Source organism: Scardinius erythrophthalmus (assembly GCF_964197995.2).
Source record: "Scardinius erythrophthalmus genome assembly, chromosome: 1".
NCBI classification, from domain to species: Eukaryota; Metazoa; Chordata; class Actinopteri; order Cypriniformes; family Leuciscidae; genus Scardinius; species Scardinius erythrophthalmus.
In genome coordinates, this window is record NC_138221.1 from 49,365,046 (window position 1) to 49,389,556 (window position 24,511).

A 24,511-nucleotide genomic window follows, 5' to 3' on the forward strand; every position below is an offset into this window, starting at 1 on the left:
ATCAGTGATTTGTCTGCCACGAGTATGGGGATAAAATAATGACTTCACGCTGAACTGCCCTCAGTTTATCTGTTGGAAGCCAAGGGTACATGTTCAGCCCCAGACACTAGAGTTAGATGCATATAGATGACTTAAAACAGGATATGAAGATCTATTACTAGCTGATATGGTTTTTTAAATATACGGTTGAAATGAAAAAATCATACTCTTCCTTTCGCTGATGAAACTGGCATAAATGATTTAAATCAAAGGTGTACATTCAATTTACTATATGTTAAATTCAAATATATTTAAGTTATAATATTGTGAATAATAATCAATATAAGAAATATTATTTGTTTTGTTATGCATGCAATTTCTCAGATATGTTTTTATTTATTTTAAAGACACGAGTTATGGCTGTTATTCCAGACAAATTAATGACATTTTAAAATATATTGGATTAGACAACTGTTATTTTAAGTTGGAATATTATTTCACAATATTAATGTTTTTACAGTATGTTTGATCAAATAAATGCAGCCTTGATGAGCATAAGAGACTTCTTTCAAAAACAATAAAATAAATCTTTTCAACCCCAAAATATATATCATATGTATTATATATACACATTTATGGCTAGAAACTTTCTAAATTAATCTGTGTAGCCAAAAGATACTGTTGGAGTCTGCCTGGACATCACTTCCTAAAAACATTATTGTACCCATCATCCATCCTTTGGGGGGACACCCATAGACAAGACAGCAGAGCTGTAAAGTGCTTAAACCAAGTCCAGCTGGGTCTCAGGCGTCTTCCAAACAGAATGATCAAATTGATTTGCCATGTTTTACTGAGGTACGGGCACGGCCGGGGAGGGATATGGGGCTGGTCAACCGTAAAGAGACTCCTGCTGTCGGTCACGTCCTCGGTAGTGATGTAGTTTCTGAGAGTGGCTGGAGGCAGCTAGCGTTTAATGGCTTTAAGCCACCACCTCCCCCCCATCCCACAAGTCAAATTACCTCACAGTGGGAGAAACATTAAACTGGGCACTGCTGATCGTTTGATGCAATTATGCTCATCTCAGCTGGTACTGGCGGTCCCAATTGGTGCCATCTGTTTACTTACGATGGGATCTTGTGCAATTCATTTGGCTGTATATCCGTCTGTGCGCCTCTCTTAGGGAGCCACTGGTACCGTGCTCAGGCATCCCGTTACTCTGGTTTCTTAGGGGACTGAATTTCAAGGAAACAGAAAGTTTGTTCAGTTTCCATACCAATGAAGGCCTGTGCAGTGTCTGGAGGGGGTGAACTGACACATCTCTGCATCAAGAGCGACACACACTGTCTCAGAGCCCCGGGACTCTGTTCTCACCCTCTCTCACTTGCCTTCTTTCTCATTCTCTTACTCATTCGTCTTCTCTTTTAGTGTGTCTGCCTCTCCAACTTTGCTCTAGATCGGTGATTCCCAACCAGGGGTATATGGACCCCAAGGGGTAGTATGCTGGCAGGTTCCAGGGGGTCCTTGGAAAGATTTAGCTTAAACCTATGAATACATGTTGAAAACAGTTTTAAACCATAACATTTTATGATAAATATAATAAAACAATATAATAAATAATATACAATAATATCAAATCAATTGTAATTTATATAAGAATATAATATATTTTTTCAATTAAAGATGATTTTTCAGTTCCTTATTAAACAAAACAAAACTTTTTAAATTAAATGTATAATTTGTTTAGCAAACGCATAAAAGTAAGTGACTTTTAAAGACATGTTTTATGTTACAAAAGATTTCTCTTTTAAATAAATGCTGTTCTTTTGAACTTTTCTTGGATAAACTCTTTTCGACATTGAGAATAAGAAATGTTTCTTGAGCAGCAAATCAGCATATTGATTTCTGAAGGACATCAGAAGACTGGAGTAATGATGCTGAAAATTCAGCTTTGCATCACAGGAATAAATTACACTTTAAATATATATAAACAACAGTTATTTTAAATCAATAATACTTCACACTATTTTTACTGTATTTTTGATCAAAATAATGCAGCCTTGGTGAGCATAAGAGACTTCTTCCAAAAATATAAAAAATAATAATAATCTTGCTGACCCCAAACATTTAAACAGTAGTGTATGGGATTATATATATATATACTTGATCACCCACCGTATAAATTGTTTGATTAATTATTTAAAAGTGACTTTATTAGCATTCATTTTGATGAGATTTTTTGAGAGAATGGGAACACATATATGGCTTGTGTCAGTAAAGGGGTACTTGAGTCTAACTGATGGGCCTGTTGGGGTATGTTAGGCTACTTCTCTTGACTTTCTTATCAGTCTAAATGTCATATATCTGTTCTTTGTCTTTTCTCTCATACATCAGATTGGAACAGACTGGGATGCTAAGGAAAGGATATTTCGGAACTTTGGGAAATTGATGGGACCCATGGACGAGCCTGTGGGAATGCAGAAATGGGGGAAAGGGTCAAATGTGACTGTGACTGTGGTGTGGATTGACCCCACCAATGTCATCGCTGCCACCTACGATATCCTGATCGACGCCAGTGCTGAATTCACACACTACAGGCCTCCGCTGAACCTGCCCCTGCGGCCCGGCATGTGGACCGTACGTGTGCTGCATCACTGGAGTCCCGTGGCAGAGACACGCTTTCTCATCACTCCCCTTACCCACCACAAACACCTGCCTATACGCCAAGGTGAGAGTTACACTGTATACATTGATTCACAAAGTAAGAGCTTTTCTTTTGTTAGGTAGAAGATATTTCGGAATTATAAACCGTACAGCATTTGATGGAATTTATATAGCTGAATTGAAAGCATGGTGATAAACAACATTTAACATTTTACAAAAAAAAGAAGACAACCTTTTTTTAACCATTTGAAACCATTTGAACCACTTCAAAAATTAAAACAACAATTGAAAATATTACCTTGGAAACTTAATTTGAACTAAAATGAAGCTAAATAAAATAAAAAATAAAATGAACTAATAAAAATTGAAAAAGAACATTACAAAAATGCTGAAACTTAAACTGAAACTCCATTTACACTTGACCACATAAATGTCTCCCCAAAACAATTATACACCTGATCTTCAATTCCTGTGCTATATGCAAATTCAATGGAGTTCACTTCAGTGAAGGCAACAGATATGCACTGGATTTTGTTTATCATCAGCTAATTTCAAAGATTTCAGTAAGAGAAAAAAAGCAGCATCAACACTGGTAAGATAATTTGGTGTCACTTTCAGTTTCATTGGCAGCAGTTTGCACGTCGGCTTGTGAAGAGATACTCAGCTACTCCTCTGCGGCTGGCCATACCTGTGGCAATGTGTGTTGCAGTAGTGTTGTCATATCTGGCTACTTGGAGCCGGTATACCACGCTCTCACACCTTTTTTTTTTCCTTTTTGCATTTTAGGAGAAGTAAAATTTACATATGTGGCTTCAAGAATCAGATGCATCTGTAATTGTTCAGTTTCATACCACCTCCAGAAGTGGTTTGAGTGATCGGATTTAAATAAGTCTCGAAAGCATTTCAGAGGGCATTTACACTTGGTCTTTTCATGATCCGATAGCAATCCGATCAGAGAAAATGCATAAAGTGACCAGGTGTAATCAGCCCCTAAGCTAATGTGGATGTTAAAATACTTTCTCCTTTTTTTTTTCTCCTGACAACTCAAAGCTGAAAAAATGTGAAGTACTTAACATTTTCCAATGTGCAAACCATATCACTTGAGAAAATGCAGTTCAAAATACTCTACATTTGAAGCTTTGATTTATGCGTTCTCGCAAGCTCGTATATATTTAAAACAGAATGAAAAAAACGCTCCTTTCTCCAGATGTAATGACTAATCCTCTGGCGTTTTGCATGCTCTTTTTGAAGACCATAGTCTGACACTATGGTACACTGTATATTAAACTGCCTCAACCTTTCAGGTCATCCCACCCCCTGCTTTCAAAGGCACTTTCTATCCTTCACATCTAGCTATGTGCCTGGGCTGCTTGGTTGCCTATAAATAGTCCCAGCTCACAGTCACGAATGAGTAATACACCACACCGGGTCACCTTTCATTGGAATAAACTCAAAAAGATTACTGTGCAGGGGCCACGATTGGTATCTCTAGCCCATTAGGGGACATTTTGAAATACTAAGCATGGTGTGCGGTCATCAGCAGATCTGTCCTCAAAACGCTCCTAATGAGGGAGAGGTTGTGATTGCGGCTCGACGTGCGCGTGTCGTGGGAATGGGCGGGTTATAAACGCACATGATTTACCAGACTGTCCTATGATTAATGTCTACGGCAGGCACAGAGTCTTTTCGCTTGCCGTGCTTCTGCACCCTCAGCTAATAAAAGTTTATGGAGTGTGTTTATGCGGCCAAGTTTGGTCGGCACGTTGTAAGCAACGACGCTTGCCTGTCCACACACTTCCTGGCGAGCGTGAAATGGAATGTTATAGAAGGGAGGAGAGGGACTGGGAAGGGAGAGGTGGGCGAACCTGGAGAGAGGGGTCAGGAAGAGACACAGAGGGCGATCTGTGAAGGGCGGCTGGAGAGAGAAGTGTGAGGAGCCTGAGGAATTTGCAGCTTTACCTCCAGGGCCGATGTGTCCTTCCTCACAGCTAAATGAGCCGTAGCTGATATACCGCAAGCTTGTGGTCTAGTTTATATGTGAAGATGTATAGTATTTAATATTTAAATAAAAATGATAGATTTTTGTATGCAATTTTGATAGAGATTTTGTAAAATCCCAGCTGTGTTACAGTGTTATTTCATCCCTCAAAAAGAGACTGAATATATTAAAACTGAAACTGCTCTTTTATACTAAGCCATAGATGTTAAGTTACAACATAAGGCATCGTGTGTCTGGAGAGTCCTTAAGTTATCTTTTTCATCTTTCTTAGAAATAGTCTGCAAAATTCAATTTTGATGAATTTAATGAATCTTCTCTGAACATTTAAAATTTAAGTGAACTTAAAACAATCCTCACATAAACCCATAATTCATGTCATATTTACCTGTGCTCTGTGAAATATTCATAAATTGAATAAAGTTATCAAACAGTACACTGCATACATTATAAATTAAATATGGATTTATCCTTATTAAAGCTACAAAAGTTCTTTATTCAAGAGCAGTGAGTGATTTTCTCTGTTACCTTTGTTCTTCGATTAACTTTAATAATGAAGAGGATTAGGCCTCATTTACACTGCAGGTCTTGATGCCCAATTCTGATTTGTTACCTTTATCCGATTTCTTTGACCGTCCGTTTACACGTTCTTTCAACTCTGACCCATATCCGATTCATGTGTTTACACTTGCCATACTATCTGAAACATTGCGCATGCTTAAAGGGTTAAATTCTCTTGCACAGATGGGCGGACGCGAAATATGCTTGATGTTCTGCGATATATGCGAAGTTCGCCAAACATCACCATGATTTTGAGGCGAAGGAGGACGAAAAGTGACATCATTGCACATATGCTTCAGTTATTGTGTGTGAGAGAGATCTCAAGACTGGTGGGAGCATATTGTGTTTAAATATTGGCTTTAAGGAGGAGCAGTGGGTCTGAAATTTAGTTGTGTACGACAATGTTATGTCAACGTTTTTTCACATTCCTCTCCTACGACGACACAACGTTTCGTCAGGCCGTCCGTCCCTTTGCAGATGCACGTCGGGGGTTGCTCTCATCATTAAACCGCGGAGACGTTGCCTAACGCCTCAGAAAATCCGATCTGCCTGTTTACATGACAGTCGCATTGGCACATATCCGATTTATTTCCACTTATGAATGAGGCCTGAAACAGATCTCGAAATATCCAAATGCATGCGTTTTTTTCCTGTTTACACTGTCATAGAACACAACCGATCTGTGTCACATGAGCAAAAAATCGGAATTGGGTCACATTTCACTGACAGTGTAAACGAGGCCTTAGTGGCTACTGTCACTTTAAGACCTGGCGCTGCAGCACAAGTCGCAGATTTGACATGCGTCCCATTTTCTCACAACTCTTTACGTTTATTTATTTAACTAATTTAAGACTGCTCTTATGAGGATACTCGACAAAACCGACAGACAGCGCATTCTCTTTTGTTTTGTCGCGCTTGAATGGTTTAAAAGCCTTTGCATGAATAAGAGCATGATCATATAATGTAATGCAAGCCAAAGGATGACAGGCAAAATGGATGCTGCTTTAATCGCGTTAAACATTTTTAACACGTTAAACTTGAAAAAATGAATCCCATGCGTTAACGTTGACTGCACTAAAATAATTCTAAAATAACACTGGTTTTATTAGTATTTAGTAGATTTTTACCCTCACAAAAACAAGCTCGTCCACACATGACAGATAATTCTAAGCACAAACAAAACAAAGCTAATGTGGATGTTAAAATACTTTCTCCTATCCAAGTTAACAAACATCAACTTTAAAGTTCATTGCTCCCATGATAAACAGCATTGTTTATTCCTGAACACTCTCATAGCTAAAGAAAATGTTCTTGAGTCATCACCTTTTTTCCCCAAAAAAAGTGAAATCAGGAAGACTGTACTTTATTTTTAATGTCTAAAAATGTAAAAGGTTCCAGCAAATTCAGTCATAATCCCAGTTTTGCTTCGCTTGCATTAAGTGCTTGTGTGACTCATGGAAAAAAACTTTTTCTTCTCTCTCACAGAGGATGCTTTAAAAACGCACAACGGGCCGGCCAAGAACAGCTATATGGAGCAGAGTTTCCACGGCCTGAACCCCATCCTCAACATCCCGGTCCACTTGGGTCAGGTAGAGGCAGCCGAGCACAACGCAGAGCTTACGGGCTCTGAGCTGGAGCACTGGGTGGACAGTCTGCTGGGCGACGTGTGGTCAGCTGTGGACGTGTGTTCAACAGGCCCCAGTGGCTGTCCAGTCATGCAGACTTGCAGGGAAACGGTGTGGAGCTCTCTCAGCCCGGACCCAAAGTCCCAGCTGGGCCCACCTAAAACCAATGGACGAATCAGGTAGCAGCATTCACTGCCCTGAAGACTCGCCTTCTTTCATTTCTTAGGCCATTTTGTTTCTATTATTTATTTTCCAGCATCGCTTGTGTGAATATGAGCAGAACGGACCTCTCTCAAACGCAAGACGCGGCCCAAGAAAGTGTACGCTGGGAAGTTTTTAAAGATTATTTTAAAAATGTGCACCCTCTGGCTATCTCAAACTCTGAGTGCTCTAGTGATGTGAGTGCTGTCAGGCTTCTCTATATTTTATTTATTTTAATTACTGTGATTGAATCTTTGTCAACTGGACACAGCAGGTGATGCCTGTGTGTAGGCGTTACGGCTGAATGCTGGGATTGGGATATTAAGCGCAGAAAGGACCTAAGACCAAAAGGGATGTTTGTATAGTAAGCCTCTATATTTCAAATCAAACAAACTTGCACTTACCGTGAATGATGGAATGTGTTTTTCATCCTATACCTTATTAAAACCAGTTTTTCAGGTCATGTATAATTGTTTAGCACAACATTGCTGGTTTCTTTTCGTTTTCAGAAAAATACGTCCCTTTTTATAAGCTTTTCACTGGATCAAATGCAGTGAAACAGGCATTTAAAGCCTTCAAACTCCCTTAATAAGGTCTCCTATTTAGTTTTAATAAGTTATTGGTTGAAAAACATCTGTTGAGAACAAAAATTGAGCTTTTGACAAGAAGAGGTGATCCAGTGCCGTGCTAGATGCCAAACTCCACAGAATCCTATTGCCTTTGAAGGCGGAGAGGTAGCAGATTGTAATGCCTGTTCAAAAGTGTATTGCATTTTCCTCTTCCGTATAATCAAAATGGTCTTTTTTTTTTGTTATACTGGTAGCCCAAAGTGGTAGCTACAAATATGAAATAGTACAAATAATTGGTGGTTGCATGTTTGCTAGGCTAGCAGGCTAATCAGTCAGAAGTATGCTAGAAGGCTTCTAGGCCAGAGATATGCAGAGCTAGCATGCTGGAGAGTTTGCAAGCTAACTAATTTGAGCATTTGCAGCTTTGGTTATATAATGTGTTACGCAATATACTCTACCATTCAAAAGTTTGGGGTTGATTTAGTGTTACTTTTTTTATGTTTTCGAAAGAAGTCTCTTTTGCAACAACAACAAAAAACACAAAGGAAATATTGTGAAATATTATTATTCCTGTGATGTCAAAGCTGGATTTTCACTCCAGTGTTCAGTGTCACATGATCCTTCAGAAATCATTCTAATATGATGATTTTCTGTTCAAGACACATTTCTGATATTTTTGTGGAAAACTTGAATCGAAAGATCAAAAGAACAGCATTTATTTGTAAATGAAATCTTTACAAGCATTAGAATTGTCTTTACTCTCACTTTTAATCAATTTAATGTGTCTTTGCTGAATAAAAGTATTAATTTATTTCGAAAACAAAATAATTACCCCAAACTTATCAACGGTAGTGTAAATGAAAAGACATTAGTTGCCGTCTAGCCAACAGAACATACATCATGAAGCAATTGTGTTTCTGTCTGTATACTAATATTTCTAATCAGGCATCAAATAGAGTACTCACTGAAGGTTCTTTCAGTTGGTCGAATCACTTTGGGATAGGATTCTGCGGAGCGGTAGAAACTTGCATGATACCGGGCCACAATTTTTGAAGTGAGAGAGTCTAGAGTAGCTTGCGAAGCGTCTGAAGCGTCGTTCTGTCTGTATGCTGTTTCCCCTTCAGGCTCTTGAAACTTGAAATGGAAGGTGCCAGCTGTGCTGGCTCACCACGAAAAAATATGTAATTTCTTCATCTTTTTATTGTTTTATAATTGTTTTTTTCCTTTCCCCTGAACAAAGGTACTGGTTAGCTGAGGGTTGTAAGTTGGCTATTTATTCATGTTTATATAAATGAAATAGATATTTTTTTAGTCAATGACTAATGTCTATATGCTGTTTTTGCAGCTCATTCAATACCTTTTGTAAACAAGCTGCCTTTATTTACAAAGGCTATCATCCCAACCACATTACAACTATAAACACAAGATGCGGTACTAGTACGGGCGTTGGTAAAGACCTTTCCGCCCCTCCACCTGAGGTCCATCTGTTCATCTGTGTCATAAACTTTGAGCAGGAAACTAACTGGATTGACCTCAAGAACTGAGATTCCAGTCATTCTGCTTCTCATTTTCTTTATTCTAGTATTCTAGTCTTTTTATATGAGCCAGTGTTTGGTATTTTGCCATATATTGCTCAAACGAACAAAAACGGACGTCGGTTGGACTGGCTGGTATAGCATCAGAGCAGTTTCGACAAAGTTCCTGGGCTCAGTAGCTTGGAGGATGCCTCAACCGCTTTCTTCTGCACGTACGCCATTTGGATGTCACATTTTCCAGATCGGGCCGTCCGGATTACTCGCATCCATAATAATGATAGGGTGGCCTCTCAGATCTGACTGAGATGTATTTTTAGTGAGGAAGATTGCAAGCTTGCTGGACTCTACAGTTTGCATTGGACCAACATTTTCTCAGTTTTTACAAACCTTTTATGTTTCTACATTGCAAATGTGCGACTCCATATTTAAACTGGGCTATTGTGGCTTGTTGCGCTCTCTCATTTGAGGAACGCGTCTCCTCTGGGACTCTGGGACCCTGGCCTAGCCATCACTTTGTATGCAATCTGATTGTTATCTGGTCCTCAGAGAGGTGGCGTCCCGCCCAGGCTGCGCAAACAGTGAAATGTCATTGCTGTCATGTGATCCAAAGGTGGATGCGACCTTAAATTTTCAATAAAGCACTCTTGTCATTCATATGTTCCCAGCGGGGTGCGAAATTGGAATGCATTGTTATTTAAATTTTTTAATAGAGCGTCTAATGCTTGTCTAAGTGGTGTTACATCCGTACTGTACGTGTGAAAGTGCAAATAATTTGATATACTTAAAAGAGAAATTAAATGAAATGATCTATTCACATACATCTCATTGACTTCTGACTTAGAATCTTGGCTTGTTGATACGTGAGGATTCAGCCACTGGATAGTTGAATATTAATGTTAAGAACCATTTAAAGGTGAAGTGTTTTATTTTATTCCAATTTTAAAATACTTTCTACTATTCCAGTTTAGTGTGCAAATGCTTCCCAATGAGTGCAAACACGGGCTTTTCTAGAACTGCTCTGGGCTGCGTTTCCCAAAAGCATCGTAAGCCGAAGTTGATCGTAGAGACCATTGATGAATTTAGACTTACGATACCTTTGGGAAACGCAGCCCTGTTTGTTTGAGCAGTTCAACATGTCTGCTTCTGGCTCAAGCAGTAGTGAGAGTTTGGGGCTGGGCTACTTGTTTCAGAACATTGCGAGATGGGACATGGCCTTAGACAATAGGTTGTGTTCGACTTTAACCGTCAAACGAGAGTTGCCGCTTGCAGTGGAGGAGTTAAAAACGGAGGCATGCCGTCAGATTACATAATTTTTTTTTTGCTGTTATAAAAATGAGCATAAGTGTAACCGAAGGTGTCAGAATAAACATGAAACGCGTCATCGGAGAAGCTGCGCAGATTAAGCCAGCCGATTGCTCTCGAATCGCTCTTACACTGATCGGTCAGCACCGCATGAAGTCAAACACGCAAAAGCAGCTGTTTGTTGCTACATAAATTAGACACTTCACCTTTTAAAGGCCAAAAAATGTAATCCTGTCATGATTTACTCACCCTCATGTCATACTATGGAGCATTTTCTCCATGCAACGGAAGTCAATGGGGTTAGAAACAACATTGGACCCCATTGACTTCCATTGTACGGACAAAAAAAAAGGCAAAATATCTGTAAATAATGACAGAAGTTTCATTTTTATCCCGTTAATATCACTGTAATGGATGGATCTAACCTCACAAATACAGCAACATACCTCTTTCTTTCACATTACTTACAATTTGAAATGTACATTCTAACATTCACATTAAAATGATATTTATTACTACATCACTCAGACATCTCTTCTGTACTATATCTATTTTGGTAGGAATGACAATGTAAAGTATTTTATATTGGAACGATGTTCATAAAGTATTGTAAATAACGTTGTTTTAAAAAGAAGCGTCAAAGTGGGTCGGGTGTTGGTGTGTTGAGTGGCGCTGCAGACCATCAAAACGTTCATGTGAAAGGGTTTGTGAAGGGCTGTACTAGTCTGAGTGTGTGGTTCGGCTCTTAATGAACATTTTTGCCTTTCAGAGAATCTCATGCCAGATTGCCGTTCTCCGTGCTGGAATGTTTTGTTGAGCAACTGTTGCACAATTTATTTAAACTCTTCAGTCGGAGGGGACCTCTGTGCCTTAGCTGTTGTTCCCAACCTTTGTTTCTGTAAGCATTGAACATGTCGTCTCTGTATCTTTCATTTCTCCACAAAACCAAAAAACTGCTGTTGTAAATGCCTTCTGTATCAGTGTTCTTTCGGTTTTGCTGTTCTTTTCTTCATTCTGAATTTTCGAATAAAAAAAAAAAACCCTCCTCTGTCATCTTATTTCTCCTCATCAGATGTGATGCTTGAATATCACACCAATAACACACAGCAGGAGAACCATCTGTGTGAGGCTCCTACTTCTAAAGACAGTCACATTAGCAGTAGATAAAGCAGCTGACATGCCGAGCGCTGCTCTTTTACGCCGTTACAAGACACGAGGGTGGAGATGAGAATCTGGTGCGCTCTCGCTCTCTCTGTCCCTAAAGATGTGTGTGGTCCCCCGGGGCTGATTTCAGGACTCCCTGCATCCCTCTATCCAGGATCAAAGAGCCACTTTTAGCGCATCGATCTTGTGCTACTTCCACCGACTTACTGAATAGGAAAAGGAGGTCTAATTAGCGACTACATACGGCACACACCTGTCTCACCTGCAGCGTGGAAACACAGCTGCCCCTTTTTAGTCTGTCGGTCACTGATTTGACAGTGTAGACTGATGTAATCCTGCAGGGCTAAATAGATACTGATATTAGCACTTAATTGTTGCTACCCCCACCCTACATCTGCATCCTGCCAGTCGCGCTTTAGGACTCGCAAAAGCTTTCTTAAACAATCGTGTCATTTTTAATGTAAGGGATGATGTACAATCAGCTGATATTATCATAAATGAACTGCTAACAGGGTTATCAGGACCTTGGCAAGAAGCGCAAAGTTATCATCCTCAAGTGGTTTATTTTGCAATATTTGCCAGGATGTACATTATCCCCCCCTTATTACATGACTACTTGTGAAATAAAAGAAAACATACTGTTTGTTTATAACAACACTTAATATTATTAACATCATTAGTTATTAATATTTATTTAAATCAATGCTTTTAATTAGCATGGATGCATAAAATTGATCAAAAGTGACATTAAAGATTTATAATGTTACGAAAGATTTCTATTTCAAATAAATGTTCTTTTGTCATTTCTATTCATAAAAGTATATCAGCACTGCTGTTTTCAACATTGATAATAACAATGTTTCTTTAGCATCAAATCATCATATTAGACTGATTTCTGAAGGATCATGTGACACTGAAGACTGGAGTAATGATCCTGAAAATTCAGCTTTGATCACAGGAATAAATTACATTTTACATTGAATATTTGAAATTTTAATAATATGTTTAATATTTATTTTTTAATCTTACCTGTAGATTATCTTCTGCTTCCACAAAGAAATACTGCAACTGCGATATTAATTGAAAAATGTATTAATAATATTAAATATTGATATTATAAATAATAATAATTATATATACATATAAATTATAGCTACATATAGTTAATATTATATATAATTAATATAATATATAATCATAATAATATATATAATTATATAATATATTAATTATATGGCTTCCTGAACTATTGAACATGTAAGAAATATAGAGCTGTAACTGTTCAATAGTTCAGCAAGTACACTTGGGCTACATTAAACTCACTAAATTGATTTTTCTCAGAAAGCAAACAAGCATCTATATAACTTCCTAGGATCCGAGATGATGTTATCCTCTCTTGTACACAGTGGAGGCAGAGGACACGGGCACTTAGCACATCAGATTGTCAGCGTGTCCCTCACAAGCCCCCTTTCCAAGCCCTTCTCTCTCGCTGCGCTGATGTGTGCTAAGCTGGACGTGTCTCTAGACACCCTGTCGTAGCGTGTGCCGCCGTGGTCCCAGGCTTCCATTAGGTCTTGGTCATCTGAGTGCAGCACCAACACGGCACACTAATGCACGGCCTCTCAGGGCTCCGCTTCTACAGAGAGCCCATTGCTTTCAGCCTGAAACAAGGGAGCAGACACCACTTTACACTGCACATGTCCCTGTGTGCAAGGACCACTTGCTAAATTTACTTGACCTGATACACAAAGCTAATGGATTGTTTTTAGGAGCATCTGGAGCAGCTCTTGTTTGTGAAGCCTGGAAGGGTCTTAATCATCTCTTATAGTAATAGTAGCTTCTCTGTCGCACAGTTTCAAATTTGGCAGAAGATGTTTTAATAAAGACGACTTTATTACACAGATGCTCTGGAGCTTTGAAGTGCTGACATCTCTGATCACCTTGTAGTCTGTTGACTTTGAAGTGAAGTTCAGAGGCTCTACCACAGCCAAATCCACAATCAAGGTGCTTCTAAATGAGAGACTGTTTAGTTTGTTTTAGTTTGAATCTCTTTCAGGACAAGTTTGAGCGTGTTTGGTGTCTGTACCCAAATGGAGTCTAAAAGTTTTTGCAGCTCAGGAGGCCTAGTTAGTAAAATAAAATATGAACACTTGCTTTCTAGGGGAAGTAGGGTTTCTGCCTGTGACCTAACGTTTGTCCCTACATAATGCACAATGACATGGGAGTCCTAACAAGGTGTACACATGCCCAGAGGGAGGTCACTCACTCGTGCCGGCTGATATCCTTCCTTTCGTCCTTTCGTGGCTGGTGATGTTGGGTGACGATTGCGTCAACTCTACTTCAGTGGTGTATTTGTAGTGGAGGGGAAAACAGACAAAGACGTTCATTCACATTAGCAAGGGGTTTGCACATTGAGGCCCATATGAAACAAATAAAAATTATTGTGAAATACATTAATGCATTGAAATGAATATTTTCCAGATAATAATTTAATAATTTGTACAGTAAGAATATAAAACTTCATTACAGTATAATGCTTAAATACCATCTAAAAGCCAATTATTTAATTTTAGGAGAAGAAAAATGTTTTCACGTCGGATCCATGGACAATTGAAGAGGGGAAAAAAGATTTTGCTGTAAAAAGCACAATACAGATGATTTGCAATGCTTTATACACATTCCATATTTTCCTGATTATATTTTAATAATTTGTTTTGGCTTTAAAATATAAAATCCAATTGTTTCATTTTAGAGAAAATATTTTGTATTTATAATATCATACTTTGACATCCCAGAATCCATGGGATTGAACCACGTATGGTCTTAAAAATGAAGACTCCAAAAGAAAAGTTTGTTTTAGAGTAAATACTTTTAGAGTTAAAGGCATGCAAACTTTGGAAAAAGAATGTGTATGGCAGGTATATTAAATGCAATTGCATTGATAGAAAAAAAAAACAAGATACATTTATAGTTTCAACATTATTTGTGGTCCAGATATTCCTCCTTAAAAGTAAAAAGTATCAGCTGTATGCAAAGTGACCCACATTTGTTTTTTGACGACTAAAAATGTGTGCAATTGATAAATTTACTCATGAAGCCACATTAGGATCTCCATTTCCCTGGGATTGAAGAAATGTTTGTTAAGAACCCGAATCTATATAAGGATATTAGGCCGGGTATCTTTAAAGGGGTCATATAATGGTACATGCACTTTTACAAGTTGATTGTACTGAAATGTGTGTTGGCAGTGCTTGTACACAACCATCATAAAATGATAAAAATCCATCCAGTGTTTTTTTTTTAATCTTCTTATATGTTTCCCCCCGTCTCAAATCAAGCCCCTCCCACAATGGTTGATTGACAGCAGCGTTTCAACACAGACCCGCCCTCGTGAGCGAGCTGTCAATCATAGTCTGCGCGGACCGGCGCGGTCATTGTTGATACGCTGGAGCACTGAGTAGAATGGCGTCTAAGCGATTGTGGTGTTCTTGGGTGTAATAACGAACACAGCAGTCATTTTGATGTTCCTAAATCCGAACCGCTGAAGACGCAGTGGCTGAGTTTTGTTTTCGAAGGGAATATTCCCCACGATCAACGTCAATGCTTTCATGTTTGCGCAAATCATTTCACACACCAGACTGCTTTACAAACGAGGGTCAGTATAAAGCTGTTTATTTGCTAAGAAGCTGCTCCTGAAAAAAGGATCGGTACCAACTACTCGTGTTCCTGCTGTACCTCCAGAAGAACTGAAGTGAGTGTAACGTTTTCTTAACCTTTATATTAATATTTATATTAATCTTTGCAAATCGCTTTCACGATGAATGCGGCTATTTTTATGCTCAGGGTACATTGGCATGTTATCTATGTATGACATTCTCAATATAATTCAAATCCCATGTTTATAATAAACAACGCGTTATGGTTATTGTGTTATTGTGTTACAAACGGTGTACGCACAGAACAGAGGGGCGGGGTGAGCAAAGCTCATTATCATTTAAAGACACATGCACTCAAACGGCGTGCTGAAAACAGAGCTGTTTTTGACCAGGTAAAATGAGTGTTTTCTTACAATACTAATGAGAATTTTTAATTAAAGTATATTACAAACTTTTAATTTAGACCCTAAAGAATCATATTAGCTTGTGCAAAAATGACATTATATGACCCCTTTAATACTTCTTGAGTTACAGGTATTCAAACTTGAGGCAAAAAAACACAAGTGCTTTTCCCCATTTTGAAGTATCAAGTTTGGCATATAATGCAATAAAGATTGCTAAAGGAAACCGATTTAACCAACCGATATCTGTGTAAAAACAAAAAAATGGTGCTGCCATCTTTCTAAAGTCATTTTTTCCCCCTGTAATTTGGCTCCAAATCTCAGGTGAAAATTGTCATTTTGATCCTCCCTCTACAAAACAGTGAATTACTCAGTAAATCTGATGACATTTAATATTTTTGCTTTCTTCTTCATTTATGTATTTCTTTCACCAGAAAAAAAAAAGATCAAAATCAAAAATTTTAGCCAATAATAAACCAATTAATTTTATCACACATTTTCTCACAGAAGATAAATAGGTCTTTATGCATACAAATATTTATCCGCCTTTATATTTTAGGTACGAGCAAGGATATTCATATCCCTTTCGTATTTGTGAGTCGTTTGAAAATCTCTGATTTAAGTGGCCAACAAAAAAGCCACAGGTTATAGTTCATTGTTCAATACCTGATCATGTGACTAACCTACCATCCTAACAAAGTGCACAGACACTGAGAGAGCTGGAAGATAAATTGGGCTCACTTCATTCAGGGACCAACAGGAAAGCAGGGCAACCCCATAATCCCCTTCTCTGAGCCAACACTTAAGGGAAGCACAATGAGGCTCTTTCCACCTCAACCAAAAAACCAAGTGCATTGAGACTGCATCCACCACGATGGAGATGGAGTACTCCGTGTTCAGCGTCTCCATCGCCTGCTCCTTTTTCAGGGTTTGAATGAAAGTCGCAGCTCTAGGATGCGTTTCCACAATCCCTAACAATATCATCACAGAGCCAACAGTCGGTGGATCTCAGCTCTGGCTGCGTGCTCTGTGGAAGTGTGCGAATAGAGAGATAAAGGACGGAGTAGAGATAGAGGCCGAGCGAACTCCCTGCAGAGCCTTAGAACAACAGTGTCTTCGTGACAAACAATACAAATAAGGTTGACCAGCCATGCACAAACTCAAATCCCCCAACAGAACTCCGCCTGTCAGAGCCCAGCTTTCACTTGGCACACAAATAAAGCCCGAGATGAGAGAGGTGGGGGCAATGGAGAGCCCTGCTTATTTAACAATTTATCAACAGAGCAAATGTGGCATCACACGGCAGCATCAATTAGAGAGATATCAGGGCACACATTGGCGCGCTGGCATATTAAATAGGTATTAACCGCAATGCCTCGCTCTGCCAGCCCTGAGAAGCAACATTGAGATTCCCTGTTTATCTCATGGCACCTAAAGACAAGCGTTAAGGCGGCAAACCATGCCGATAGATTCTAGAAACAACAACAAAAGCAGCTTGTTCTGTAAGTCTCTGCATTTTATCACACAGTGGCACTAGTTTAAAAATGACAGTGGTAGGTGACTGATTGCCAAAGCCGAACTACTACTTTCAAAGTGAAAGTACGGAAATGCTCATTACTGTAGGAAAACAGGAAAAGCTCTGCTGTTTCTCACTCGAGGCCTGGCAGCACATCCCCATGGAGTCACAAAGCCTGCAGCCAGATGTCTCGGTATGGCATAATGGCTGTATAATGCATTTTCCACATATATATTTTAATGTATGTCTTTGTTAAATGGGAAGTGTTCCACTTTATGTTGTGAGATGTAATTGTGTCTGGACCTGTGATGGAGAGAGGCCACTAAGATCATCTAACCAATGAGAGGCCGCAAAGGGATGTTTGCAAGAAAACTTAAATTATCACACTAAGTAATAATCCCTGTGTTAATGGGAAGACTAATTAAAAGTCAGCCACTTAGATATCTCTGCTTTAAGTCACGTAGTTGAAATGGCCTGAGAACATGACCATGTTTACCGAGCTTGACTGATGAAAATAAGACGATGATTAAAAAGAACAGCTGAGCATAAGTTCACAATTAAAATATATAGTTTACTAAAGTTACTGCTTTTAGTTATTATTTTGAAATAAATGTAAAAATGCATGAGATTTATACTTGGTTTTAATAGAACAATTACATAGTGTAAAAACACAAAATATAATTGTGCAGTGGTGCTCAAAAAGTTTACATACACCTTGCAGAATCTGCAAAATGTTTTAACATTTTAACAAAATTCATGTTATCTTTTATTTAGTACTGTCCTAAGATATTTTACATAAAAGATGTTTACATATAGTCCAGAAGACAAAAAATATAGCTGAATTTATAAAAATTATCCCGTTCAAAAGTTTTAGATTCTTAATCCTGTGTCGTTACCTGGATGATCCTAGGATGTTTTTGTTTTGTGATGGTTGATTTTACTGTATATTTGATCAAATAAATGCAGCCTTGGACTTCTTTAAAACAAACTAGTTAAATTAATATAAAAAACTAATTTAAAAAATCTTACCAACCCCACAGTTTTGAATTATAATATTTGATATGTTTAATAATATATTATTTTCAAAATATTATATTTTAGGCTGTGTGTGTCATACAAATGTCTGGATGCGAAGCACATATCACCCACTGCCTGAGTTTCCCTCTCTCACCTGTAGTGTGATATCTCTTGTCAAAACCAGTGAGCAGTGGCCTTTTTATAACAAACACCAGTGGCTGGGAGGCCAAATGTGAGCAGTACCTCAGCCTCCAGCAACCTGGACTGTAATGACACTTGATTTGCACTGACCTGCTGCAGTGTTTATCTGGTAAGCACAGATCCATCAGTTGGGTCAGTATGAAGCATTCATAAGTTACAGCCCTTAATTCAGCGGCTGAAGGATTTACTGGACAACAGCTGATTTATTGATTCAGGCTGATGCAAGTTTTGGTCTGCGGCTTGAAAGACATCATAGTCCACGGTTTATTATGTTGCAAGCTTCAGCTGATTGACAGAAAATGCCCTTGAAGTTGTGCACGCTGTCACGATTATTTCAAACCCGCCTTTGAACTCATAAAGCCGCTATATGGTCTCTCACTCTCACAGCGTGGAGTCGAGCCTCTTAAAATGGCAGGAGATGAATGAGGGGTGGGATTGGTCCCTTGCTCCTTCCATTATGTTGCTGGATTTATTAGCTTTTATCTATGTGCTTGTAATTAACCCTCCTTGTAGAAGTCTGCAGCCCCGGTACTATATAACTAGTGCTGGCAAATGTTCCAATTCCTCTCAGTCAACCCTGTGTGCCCACAGTCATTATTCAGAGGGACTCACAGAATTAGTCTGGTGTCCCTGGGGCTCGTACAGAACCTGGATCCACTCCATCATCAGCCTCTGAGACTGAAGGTACGTCATGACCACTTTCAGACATCTGCCGTCTCCAGAGCGACTCCAAGCAGAGATGCAGGCAAAGACCGAGGCGCTAAAATCAGTATTGATAGAAGTCTTATTGATAGCCTTTGGAGCCTGTATCCTGACCAACTAAACAGGGAACACAGTGGTTAGAAGGTTCAACATGAGACTATTTTGTCTCCTGTTTTTAATTGGGCTCAACTGATCTCATGAGGAAAACATTCAAGGACAAAAAAGCAAAAACAAAGACCGTGAAATGGCTTAGGTTCATTTTAGAAGACATCAGAAATATAATGTGACTTAAATTAGCATGGTTAAATCATGCAGTGAACATCTCCAACCCTGTCAAATAAAGTGTATAAAATAGGTTTGTACATTGTAAAAATCTGCAGTTTAATATACTATACTCTCTTAAAAATATTATTTATGATGTTGATGGTTCCATGAAGAACCTTTAACATCCATGGAACCTTTCCATTCTACAAAAGATTCTTTATAGTGGAAAATGGTTCTTTAGATTATTAAAATGTTCTTCACTCGTTCACAGTAAGAAAAATGGTTATTTTAAGAACTGTTCACTGAAAGGTTCTTCTGGGAACCAAAAATGGTTCTTCTATGGCATCACTGTGAAAACCCCTTTTAGGGCCTTTATTTTTAAAGTGTCGGACGGACTGACAGATATATAGATAGACAGACAGACAGATAGATAGACAGATAGATAGATAGATAGATAGACAGATAGATAGATAGATAGATAGATAGATAGATAGATAGATAGATAGATAGATAGATAGATAGATAGATAGATAGATAGATAGATAGATAGATAGATAGATAGATAGATAGATAGATAGATAGATAGATAGATAGATAGATAGATAGATAGATAGATAGATAGATAGATAGATAGATAGATAGATAGATAGATAGATAGATAGATAGATAGATAGATAGGGTTTTTACTATGAGGTTTCACTGGAACAATAACAATGAACAATAGCCTATACTTCTACAGCATATGTTAATCCTAATTAATGTTAATCTCAACAATTACTACATTTTTTTAATTAAAAGTTGTATCTATTAAGATTATAATGCACAGTGAACTAACATGAACATGAACATTTGTATAACATTAACATAAGTTTATAAATGCTGTAAAATGCATTGCCCATTGTTAGTTTATGTTAGCTAATGCACCTTATTGTAAAGTGTTACTACCTATGTTTTTGTGGAAACTGATACATTTTGTTTTTCAGGATTCTTTGATTTAAAAAAAATAATAATAATCAGAAGAACAGCATTTATTTAAAACTGTTCTATGTTTTTTTTATGTTTACATTTAATCAATGTAATGCATCCTTGCTGAATAAAACTTTTTTTTTTTTAAACAAGAAAAAAACATATTGCCCCAAACCTTTGAACAGTAGTATATATGCCATTATGCAATATTCTGCATTCTGTACATGCACTCATGGATGTCTGACAATTTTGTTGCTTTTTGGAGTTTTCAGATTTAAAAACGTCTATAGATATAGAGGCTACACCGTTGCTTTCACGGAACAGATAAGAATTATGCATATTTAATAAAAAGTATCGTCAGATGAAATCCTGCAGGTGTCAGTGCTTTCTTCGACTTGAACTTCCTTTAGTAGCCTATCTATAGTTTGATCAAGGCGGCCAAAATCAGAATTTAAAATGGACTGAATAAAGCTCTCTACGAACTTGACATGTGATGCCGCGCTGACTGACATGTAACGTTATACTATGCACATGAATCATTGTCACTGACACATACACCCTCTGATCAATATTTTAAGTTACTGCATAATACATTTTTAACAGGCAGAATAAACTTTTTTTTAAAACATTTTTAAATAGTCAAGAGTCTCACTTTTAGCTATGTCTTTGAAATATTATAGTATATTGAAGGGCAAAAACATGAACTTTATTGGCTCTATTGTACTCTATTGGCTTTACATCATCAAGTCAGCTGTTACTTTAGCGCAAGGCCCTGTGTTGTGACAATACTGCCAGTAGCATAGCATTAGCTCCTTGGCCTGAGCAAACTCGATGGCCCTGTCCCAAATGGCGCACTTCATGAGGACTTTCGGTCTCGTGGACTTGAATTGCGCGTGCTCGCTGAGTCTACGAGTCCGTAGGCCGTCCCATTCAGCATTTTAACGCTATGAAGTGTGCTCAGCAGCGCCCCCTTTGTACCCTTGAAGCGGATAGATGCAGGCTCCACACACTTTAACTACCCAGGAACCCTTGCGAAAGGCCAATCAGACAACGGATGGGAGGAGATTTCACTCAAGAAAATATTACAGTTTCTACCTAGATGTACATTTTGCCAGTTGTAACCTACAGTTTATACAAACATTATGGTCATCGACCAGTGGTTGATGTCTCAAACATAATAATAGCGCGTTGAATAATACGATCGCATTATGATTCATAAAATAAATCGAACCGAATGTCAGGGCTTTACTGAGTCATATATTTACACAGTATGAATATTGAAACCTGAAACTCATGCACATTTTCATTATGTGTTAAAATTGTAATCTTAGTTCAAATGGAACATTATGTATTATTATGTACAACTGTATACATCATTTAAATAAGCATGATGTATTGTCTAATGCCCATCTAGATGGCATGCATAATATCAAAATATAGAACTGTAAAATTAGGCTGTGTAGTTGACATGGAGATAAGACGTTGGAGCGCAAAAATGTGACTTCTCCTGTCCAACAACAACCAGACCGTTATTTCCGGCGTGACGATCGAGTCTGTCCCAAAATACCTCTCAATGCGCCCTCGTGGACTCGCGCCACGGGCCCTATAGGTCTGCACTACATGACGTCACCAAAGGGTGGATTCTGAGGAAGTCCACAAGTCCAGAGTGTGCCATTTGGGACAGGGCCGATCACGTCGAGCTAGGCGGGCGTGGTTTCAACAACCAGCACCTCAGCTCCACCCGCGTCCCGCCTCTTTGCCCATTTTCTGTTATCCGGGAGTGACTCGCTGCTAATTATTTCATTAAAAGTGGTGCAGTAAACACCTGAAGCACCTGAATAATGTTGACTCTTGGTGGCACATGGAGGGTGGGTAGCCTATGTTGTGGCACCTCAGTGAAGGGCAGGTGTGACCGTCTTTTAAATTAATCAAGTATTAATCATTAAAAGAAAGGACAAGACATCAATTCACAGGGCCCCAGGGAACGATTCCAGGCTTTTCTTTCAAATCCACAAGTTCACCTTTATTCTATAAGCGGGAATATGCATATTGAACAGTCTGCAATCTTGGCGGTCCATCAGAAAATGTAATAGGCTCCTCAGAGAAAAGACAGTCACCTTGACAGTTGCTATTATTCAAATGTAAACAATAATGAGAAAAAGATAGCTCGGGACACCTTTCCCCATTCTTAAACTCGTCCTTGATGGTTAATAATGTTACAATTCAGGCAGCTGAATATACAGTGCTTTTCAATTGCTGTGCAATAGATCCTCAGTGCAGCCAGTTTTCCAACCACACCGCATGCGCTACACGGATATGTGACACTCCACTTCTCCAAACCAGACAGCAGGATCAAGCAGCGCAGGCTAACCACAGATCCCATTGACTCAGCAGTCTAACACACACAAAAAAACACATCGACTCCCTTAATAAGAACAAGGGCAGTCTGTCCCGCGCGGCACACACAGTGAGTTTGGAAGGGAGCATGTTGGGACACGGCTGGTGTGGTTAGAGAGGGACGTCAGCGGGCTCGGATCCAGCAGAAATAGCACTGTACTGCAACCTGGACCTCCATCATCACTGGGCAGATGGAGAACCATTAAAGCCATGATCAATACACAACACAGACTGCAGGAGCTGAGCCCATGCCTGGAATCTATCACGGCCTTTGCTTGCCTATAGTCCCATAGTGCCAGACAGCAGGAGCCCTGAGACATTTAGGATCAGCTTCCATCTGTCTCTGCTTGTAGACATTGCGTGTCAGACGGCAAAACTGTTCCAGGAATAGCACTTCTACAAAATTAATCATTGTGAATATGCTTAAAGAGATTTCATATTTATGTTCTGCTGGCTTTCTGGCCTGCTTTACACCTCATGTGTATAAGCAGCAGTAGCAGCGAAGCAGTAGCGCAATGCATCAGCAAACTAAAACAGATTTAGTACATAAATACATTTTATTTTTTATTTTATTTTTCCCTTTTAATAATAATTTTATTTACTCTTGATTTCATTATTTAATTCAATAATGATTTATCTAATTTAATTATGGTTTTAATTTAAGTTTTTAATTTAATTTAAGTTTTTAATTTAATTAAGTTTTTCTATGTATTATAGCACATACTAATATAATATTTACTCCCTTGCGGCCCTCTAGGGGCCCCAGACCCCAATTTGAAAACCCCCACTCTAGAAATAACTGGGCTTCATCTCATGTTTCAAAAATTGTCATCAAAAGTAGGCACTAAATATTTTTTAAAGTTGAAAAAAAAAAAAAAAAAAAAAAATATATATATATATATATATATATATATATATATATATATATATAATATACAGTATAAATATATATATATATATATTTTTTTTTTTCTAAAAGGGTGTATTAATCTTACTATGACTACATTATATTGGTATTACTTTAAAATAAATACAGAGAGGGAACTGTGCTACAAAAGGCATAGTATAATCCAGTTATTTCAGACTTCTGTCTATAAGGAAAATGCTTGTCTAGCATTACCAGGATCCACTGTGACACCTGCCCTGCAGAGTACTGAAGAAAAAAAAAGCAGATTTGCACATGCATGCACGAGCACACACACAGCACATCACTGCCGCAATCTGCTACAAGTCACCTGTTATGGCAGCGTAATTACCTGCTGCTGTGCCAGGGCCTCATATGAGCCTCCCCTCAGTGTCGTTATGAGACAGGTGGCTGAGATAACCATGACTCTGACTGACTCAATCTCAGACCTGCATTAAATGTGGGAACAGCAGTCCAGGGACACCACCGCATCAGCATAACAACAGGAAAAGGAGCCCTGCTGCTGTTTGGGATCTCACTGTTGGAGTCAGAGGGCCTCTACTTAAAAAATAGCATGTATTTTCTTTCTATGATTGAGGACAAATCACTCAAATATTGACCAGGAGGGCGGCCACATAATGGATAACTTATTGCTGACCCCAGTATGACCTGCACGATGAGTGATATAGCATGGCTGTTAAAGTGCTTTACTTCAAATATGATTTCTTTTGATAGATGGGACAATAATGATAAGAAATTGAAAACCGTTAAAGCCAGGGCCAGTACTGTAGAATGGACAGATGTAATACATATATATATTTCATTCAAAAGTTTGAGGTCAGATTTTTTTTAAAGAAATTATTATTTTTATTCAATAATGATGCCTTCAATTGG

General features: G+C 38.4%; 1 protein-coding gene and 1 long non-coding RNA gene across 2 annotated transcripts in view; one reads left to right on the plus strand and one right to left on the minus strand.

Moving 5' to 3' along the window:
* xylt1 (xylosyltransferase I) overlaps positions 1-10,769 on the plus strand; it is a 64,700-nt gene extending 53,931 nt beyond the window's left edge. The window contains exons 10-11 of the mRNA XM_081385245.1: positions 2,371-2,704; positions 6,683-10,769. Coding sequence (XP_081241371.1) covers positions 2,371-2,704; positions 6,683-7,005 — 657 coding nt within the window. The 3' untranslated portion in view covers positions 7,006-10,769. The remainder of the gene's footprint in view (positions 1-2,370; positions 2,705-6,682) is intronic.
* Positions 346-19,686, minus strand: LOC308702429. Its single transcript, XR_014031599.1, has 4 exons — positions 18,997-19,686; positions 13,860-13,931; positions 12,623-12,661; positions 346-1,521 (listed from the first exon to the last, which is right to left on the minus strand). It is a non-coding gene; the product is annotated as an uncharacterized lncRNA (long non-coding RNA).
* Positions 19,687-24,511: the final 4,825 nt, after the last annotated feature.